Source organism: Chenopodium quinoa, unplaced genomic scaffold (genome assembly GCF_001683475.1).
Source record: "Chenopodium quinoa cultivar QQ74 unplaced genomic scaffold, ASM168347v1, whole genome shotgun sequence".
Taxonomy (NCBI): Eukaryota; Viridiplantae; Streptophyta; class Magnoliopsida; order Caryophyllales; family Amaranthaceae; genus Chenopodium; species Chenopodium quinoa.
The window spans coordinates 407,269-415,259 of NW_018744301.1; the positions used below are offsets into that span (position 1 = coordinate 407,269).

At 37.8% G+C, this 7,991-nt stretch overlaps 1 protein-coding gene across 1 annotated transcript; it reads left to right on the forward strand.

The window, feature by feature from the left end:
- Nucleotides 1-366: 366 nt before the first annotated feature.
- On the forward strand, nt 367-2,512 carry LOC110695489. Its single transcript, XM_021872716.1, has 2 exons — nt 367-950; nt 1,034-2,512. The coding sequence occupies exons 1-2, from the start codon at nt 534-536 to the stop codon at nt 1,145-1,147; spliced, it is 531 nt and encodes a 176-aa protein (XP_021728408.1). The 5' UTR covers nt 367-533; the 3' UTR covers nt 1,148-2,512.
- The last annotated feature ends 5,479 nt before the right edge of the window (nt 2,513-7,991 follow it).

Genomic DNA, 7,991 nt, shown 5'->3' on the forward strand with positions numbered 1-7,991 from the left:
TCTTTGCTTATGGAACACAACTTGATTCCATCAATGATTAGAGGGCAAGGATATGATGGTGCTAAGAACATGAAAGGTGAGATAAATGGACTTAAGACTTTGATTATGAATGACACTCCTAGAGCTTATTACATTCATTGTTTTGCTTATCAACTTCAATTGACTCTTGTTGCCGTTGCTAAAAAAAAAAAGATAATTGTGGTTGGGTGTTTGAAATTACTAAAAACTTGTTGAATGTAATTGGGGCTTCTTGTAAAAGAAGAGAAATGATTCAAAAAAGTCAAGCTCAAAAGGTTGCTCAAGCATTAGAAGTGGGGAAAATTGATAGTGGTTCGGGATTGAATCAAGAAGTTGGTTTGAAATGACCCAGAGATACACGTTGGGGATTACATTACAAATGTGTTCTAAACATTATCTCCTTGTTTCCTGCAATTGTTGAGGTGCTTGTGCACATTGGAAAACATGGTTCATCGGAGGATAAATTCAAAGCTCAAATTGTGTTGGGTTCATTAGAATCATTTGGTTTTATTTTCATGGCTCACTTGATGTTGACTATTTTTGGATACACTAATGATTTATGTATTGCTTTGCAAAGAAATGAACAAGATATTGTTAATGCCATGAGACTTGTTTCTTCTACAACAAAAGTGTTACAAAAAATGAGGGAACAAGGTTGGGATATTCTCTTGAAAAAAGTAACTTCATTTTGCAATAAACACAAAATTGATGTTCCCAATATGGAGGCTAATTATGTTCCACATGGAAGATCAAGGCGTTCTGTTGAGAAAGCTACAAATGAACATCATTTTCGTGGTGGAATTTTCTTGGAAGTGATTAATTTGCATCTTCAAGAACTTGATAATCGGTTTAATGAGAAAAACATGGAGCTACTTACTTGCATGACTAGCTTAAGTCCTAAGGATAATTTTTCATCATTTGACAAAGAAAAGGTATAAAAGCTAACCTCATATATAAAAGATACTTGTCTTATTGTTATTATATATTAATACTTGTCCAAATTTTTTTTTACAAGGTGCTTAAACTTGCTTCTTTGTACCCCGAAGACTTTTCACATAATGAGTTGTTGAGTCTTGATGATCAACTTGAAGTGTTCAAGCAAATCATGTTAGATGATGAAATTTTTTGAGATTTGCATGACATTAATTCTCTTTCAAAGATGCTTGTCAAAACCAAGTTGCATGAGACTTATCATCTTATTCATTTGCTTATCAAGTTAATGTTGATTCTTCCCGTTGCTACGGCAAGTGTTGAAAGAGTCTTTTCGGAAATGACATACATCAAAAGTAAATTGAGAAATAGTATGGGTGATCAACTTATGAATGATTGTTGGTTACTTACATTGAGAAAGAAGTGTTTTTGCAAGTCCCCGATGAAGATATCATTGATCGAAATCAAAAACTGAAGACTCGGAGAATATTTTAGTACTATGTAACCAAATTGTATTATTCAATAGATTTTGGGATTGTAACTTTTTAGTATTAAACAAGTATGTACCCGAATTATTCATATTTTGTACTCGTTTTTAAAAACAGGTTGATGTTAGTTGAATTATCGACATTGTCCCCCATTGTCAAATTTCTAAAGGTACACTTCTGGTCGAGACATGAGGCTTCCGAGATTCATGGTGGCTCTCCATGGAACAACGAAAGATAACAAACCTGCAAAAAAAAAAAAAAAAAAGGTCATCGCCAAGGCATCGACGAAGACGACTTTCGATGTTGGCTTCTCATCTTCCTGGCATGGTGTTGCGGCGTAAGTTTTTGTGGTGTGGCATGGCTTGATAGGTCCCTATAGTGTGACATGAAAGTAGCTATTGCGGCGTGACATGCATCAAATAAGTTGTTGTGGTGTGGCGTGGCCTAGTAGCTCCCTCTAGTGTGGCATGCTGGCATCGTTTGTGTCTCGTGGCGTGACCGCTTCCCCATGCTATTGATGTCAAGTAAGTGGTGCTCCTCTGTAGCTCCATTGCGGGTGTCGGCTTGAGACCTTGAAGTAGCAGCTCTCTTCATGGCGTGTTGCTAGAAGGCAAGTCACAGCTAGTAGCAAATACTACGGTGACTTTGGTGTAGAAAATCCATTCACCTTTGGATGTATTTATAGCCATGATGCAAGTATGCAGCTGATAATGATAATCTCCAACACGATAGAGATTGGTGGTTTTAAACCTATCTTTCCATGTTGTTGAGAATTTCGTGGGATACTAAGTGGCTTTCAAAGTCTATCACAGCAAGGCCAAGTATATGTCATACATATAAAAAAAAAAATAAAAAAAAAAATAAATTCAATGTTACTAGACGTGAAATGATATTTTGGTGGTTAATCTTGAAATCATGATAGATTCCATAATATCATAGATTAATCAACTAAGGGGCAATATGCTTTTGTAATATACGACAAGTAGCTAGCTAAATTTGGTTGGGTGTCTAGCTGAATTTGGTTACAAAACAAGATTTCGAGCCCGATTACGATCAAATACTTTAAATCGTGTCCGTGACCGATCTCGAAGGGGGCAATTTGTAGGCACGGAAAATTTATATATGTGCCACATTGGATAATATATGGGTCAAAAGTCAATTTATTAACTTGATGCTAATTTGACTATTAATTAAAACTAATTAAATTTGATGAATAAATTAAATTGGCCCATTTTAGTTATTTTATTTATATTGTTTATATAATAGTTAAAACCCATTAAAAATGGGTTATGATAATCAAGCAGGCCCACTTCCATTTGTACATCAAATCCTAACCCTAAGAGTCACTCACTCTATAAATAGAGCTCTCTCAATTTCATTTGAGGGGGGAAGAAGAGAAAAAAAACAGAGAGAAAAACCTACAGATTAAAACCTAGAGAGAGAGAAAACTAGAGAGAATTAAAATACAGAGAAAACCTCTCAAATACTATAAACCTCTTCAGAGAAAATCTCTCATCAAATACTCTAAACTTCTCCAAAGAATTCCTCTCAAAAACTAGAAGATGAACAACAAGCATTCGACGTGCTGTTCTACTCTAGAAGATCACTCGTTGAAGAGATCAAGCCTCCACGACCCTCAACACGAAGGAAAGAAGGACTTCAAATCATCAAAATCTCTACATCAAATAGTCTTTAATTTGATCGAGATCAGCCTCGTCGGCCCTCAATCAAGAATTCAAGTCAAAGGTCTACATCAACAACAAGTCAAAGGTTTACATCAAAGATAAGTCAAAGGTTTGCATCAAATCTTTGATCGAGATCAAGCCTCGACGGCCTTCGTTAAAGAATCAAGTCAATTTGTGAATTACGTCAAAGTCAAAGTGGAGATCGAATCAGAGGAGCTAATTAGAGATTGTACCTAAAATAATCAAATTCATAAAATTAACACTTTGTTTCATTTATTTTGAATCTATATTTTGCAGATTTAAAATTTGTGTTTACAAAAGGATGAAGACTTAACCCCGTGAACACAAGGAATAAGAGCTTATGATAACACTCGTCGTCAAGCACTTGGCAAGATTGCTATGAATATAACGGCGGGAGCGATAGAACATGCTACTACATTTCAAGTAGTAGATATTAAGGCTTTATTCAATTTATTGTTGGGACGCCCTTGGCTTCATAACCTAAAGGCCGTCCCTTCATCTCTCCACCAACAGGTAAAGGCCATAGTTGGAGGAATTGCCATTACGATCGATGCTTCACCCATGAGGATTAAGGCTATAGAAAATCCATAAATTAATGTGGAGCACGATGAAGATGATGAAGATTTGTGGGGCTTTAATGAAGAGGTCTCCTCAATCAAGGAGGATGAAAGGACCCCTCTCTGCCACGACCCCCACTCCAATATGATAGTGAACACTATTATGAAGAAACAAGGACATTTCCTGGGACGACTCTAGGAAAGAAGAAAGGAATAGAAAAATCGCTGGAATCGCCTGGCCTCCCTAAATTAGACACTTTCGGACTTGGTTTCAAACCGACACATGAAGATCTCAAGTGAGCCCAGGAAAGGTCAAATGCGCGTAGAAACGCTCGCATCCAAAAGAAAGCAATCCCAATGGATCAGTATCCTCTTACTCTCAATGGTAAATTCATAAAAGAAGGAGAGGACTATCCATGCTACGAATTTCCCGAACCTTTTGTCGTAAATGGAATAAGGCAACCGGGATTCGAAATCTTCCTAGATTGCTATTTTCTAGATGAAATCCCAACTCCTATCCAGAAGGAGAAAGCACCCCCATGATTTGACTTTAATGTCATGGGATTACTATTTGGGCGAGAAAAAGATGAGCCGACGTATATAGAGGATAACTCCTCGCTCATCCAAACGGTCCTACAAAGCGAAAGCTTTGATCCCTCAAGGCTCATCACTCCAGCAGAAGGATCACTACAAGGGTGGCGCAAGACATTCAAGGTGATTACTCAAGCGGAAGGAGAATCTCCATTACGACGGGGCAAGGACCGATGTTCGTAGAGTCATCTTAGTCAGAGTCGGAGTCAGAGTCTTTTACTGTAGAGTTATCTAAGTCTTTAATTCTAGCACCCCCTTCTTCTATCTCTTCCCCTAGGATTGCTAGCAATCAAAACCCTCAGGACATATCTCTTTTCGATGTAATGATTTCAGAGTTTAATAATATGTCTTCTTCCTCTTACTCCTTGTGTTTTTCTTTAACCAAAGATGACGAGCATTGCTTAACTAACAATGAAAATGACAAAGAACTTATTAAAGCAATGGAAACACTTGAAAAGAAAACAACGATAATTAAGGAAACTGAGACGGTTGATATCTCAAATGATTCAACCAATAAAAGAGAAGTTAAAATCAAATTAACACTTAATGAACAAGAACGAACCGATTTAATCAATCTGCTTAAAGAATTCATCGATGTATTTGCATGGTCATATGAAGATATGCCAGGAATTAATAGAGAAATAGCTCAACACACTAGACCGCTAATTCCAGGAATAAACCTGTAAAACAAAATTTGCGTCGAATGAAACCCGACGTAGCTCTGAAAAAAAAGAAGAAGTTCAAAAACAAATAACTACAGATTTTATCAAAGTATCCAAATACCCTGAACGGGTTGCCAATGTCGTCCCAGTTCCAAAAAAGGATGGAAGGGTAAGAATGTGTGTCAACTATCGAGATCTAAATAAGGCAAGTCCAAAGGACGACTTCCCTTTACCACACATCGATATTCTGGTAGATAATACAGCGAATCATGCACTGCTCTCGTTAATGGATGGATACGCGGGGTATAATAAAATTCTCATGGAAGAAGAAGACATGGAGAAAACAACCTTCATAATACCATGGGTTACTTACTGCTACACGATAATGCCATTCGGGTTGAAAAACGTGGGTGCTACTTACCAACGAGCAGCGACTGCCTTGGTGCATGGCATGATGCACAAAGAAGTTGAAGTATATGTGGAAGATATGATTGTGAAGTCAAAAGATCTCCCAGGTTATCAAATAGCCTTGAGAAAATTTTTCAAAAGGCTAAGAAAATACAACATGAGGTTGAACCCATCCAAGTGTGCTTTTGAGTCACCTCAGGCAAGCTTTTGGGTTATGTCATAAGCTCTAGAGGAATAGAGATAGACCAAACCAAGATCAAAGCAATCATGACAATGCCACCGCCCAAAATCGAGATGCAAATTCAATGATTTATTGGCTGGTTGCAATACATTAGCAGGTTCATATCAAAATTGACAACAATATGTGAACCAATATTCAAAAAGCTTAAAAAGAATGTACTAGTAATATGGGATGACGAGTGTCAAAAAGCCTTTGAAAAGATCAAAGCCTACCTCGCAAATCCTCCCGTATTGGCACCAACACTTCCAGGAATACCTCTTAGGTTGTACTTAACAGTCACCAAAGAAACAATGGGAGCCATGCTCGCACAAGAAGTATAAGGCAAAGAAAATGCAATCTACTATCTAAGTAAAAAAATGCTCGAGTATGAGGTACGCTATACACCACTTGAGATATAGTGCCTCGCATTGGTGTGGGCCACAACCAAGTTAAGACATTACATGCTCGTGCATATAGTCTTTGTAGTTTCTCGATTAGATCCACTCCAGAATTTATTCGAGAAGTCTACACTCAATGGGCGCATATCAAGATGGATAGTCAACTTAGCCTAGTTCGATGTAAGATTCATGCCTCAAAAAGCTATAAAAGGATCTATGGTTTCAGATTTTCTAGCGGACTTTCCAATAGAAGATTCAACGCCAATAAACGACAATGAATTTCCAGACAAAGACTTGATGGTCACGGAAGATGGTACTTGGACCTTATACTTCGATGGAGCCTCAAACCAAAAAGGATGTGGCGTTGGAGTATTATTAGTATCACCTAAAGAAGAGCACGTTCCAATCTCCATAAAGCTAGATTTCGACGTTACCAACAACGCTTCTGAATACGAAGCATGCGTGGTAGGCCTTGAAACAGCTTTGGCATTGGGAGTGAAGAAATTACGAATATTCGGGGACTTGATGGGTGTCATAAATGGCACCCATTTTATGAGAATTTATGTTGATTTAATCCTCTTTTCATAGCTTTCTTGCTCAATAAATGCTTAGTTTTAAGCTTTGTTGCTTAGGTTTACCTTTCCTCTCTTATTTTGTAGTTTTTTTGTATTTCGTTTGTTTTCTAGCCTTTTCTCCTTTATTTTCTCTATTTTCGTGGTTGTAGGTATTGTACGAGGTTCGGGTCTTGATATTGGTGATCTACTAAGGTGGAGAAAGCCTTTGGAGCAAGCTCACGGCCTTTGGAAAGCTAAAGATGCAAGGAAGTGGAAATTCAAAGTCTTGGCTCTTGTGCTCTCATGCCATGCTACCATTAAGAAGTGGTGTACCCACTAATCAAGAGCATTAACTACTGCCACTCCTAGTGTTCATCATCATCATAGTTTTTCGACCTTAGCGAATGCACGAAGGCGTGAGAATTTCGAAGAAACCAGAAAAGCGCGGGCGCACAAAGCTCGGGTGCGGGCACTCCACAAGGTGGCGCAGGCGCACCTCCCCATGGTGTGGGTGCACCTCCTCTGCTGTGCGGGCACGCCTTCCGGGGTATTTGTTGCTCGGCTTTTGGTGTTTTTGCGCCTCTATAAATATCTTTGTAAACCCGATTTTTGGGGCAAGTTTTCATATTAGATTTTGATCATATTTATAGCTTAGTTGAGAGCTTCTCTATCTTGTTTTAGGAGTAGATTTTAGAGAGAGAAAGTGAGGAATTTCTATGGTGATTGAGAGATTGAAGATTCAATGGTGACATTTGTAGTGGAGGTCTTCTCTATTATCAATGAGCTTTTCTAAACTCTATCTCATTTATTGTTTTGTTTAATATTCATTTTTGTTTGATTTGTTTTAATTGGATTTTGATCTTTGATCTTTGATTAGAGTAATTGTTCTTCTTAGAGTGTTGATTCTTGTTTTCTATAGTTGTTTGTTGATTTGATGATGTTGCTAGAGTAGTTTGCTTGCTAGGGTGATGGTGAAGCTTATATGATGAGATGGATTGATGTAAATTGGGGGATAATTGATGGAGTCGATCATTTGATTAAATTGTTGATTGATTATGTGTATGTGTGTGTTTGATTTAGGCTTAATCACCCTAGTTATTCACACTAGATTGCATTGTAGGTTCACATTGATACGGACCATTGATTTGTGGCTTGCATTTAACGATTGAGGTGTCTTTTTACGTTCTTAGCTAGAGTTTATCGTAGTTGACGCTAGTTAGACCTCTAGGAAAATAGCTTGATATGCTCTTTTGGTTGCATGATTGGTTTTCCCTCGCATCACTCGACTTAGTTAACTTCATATCCCAATTTGATATGTTCATTGCTATATTATGTGAATCCTAATCCCTAACACTTCATTTGTTCGGTTTCTTCGTTTAAGTAGTTGTTAGTGTCACCTTCTTTCCTTCGTCTTCGACCTAGCTTAGGCACCCAAATCGAAAGCACTAGACATTAATGT

Excerpts from the sequence above, each read along its gene's own strand:
- LOC110695489 (XM_021872716.1), top strand. The coding sequence starts at position 534 with ATGGCTCACTTGATGTTGACTATTTTTGGATACACTAATGATTTATGT. Across the intron at positions 951-1,033 it reads CATCATTTGACAAAGAAAAG|GTGCTTAAACTTGCTTCTTT; the intron begins GTATAAAAGCTA and ends TTTTTTTACAAG.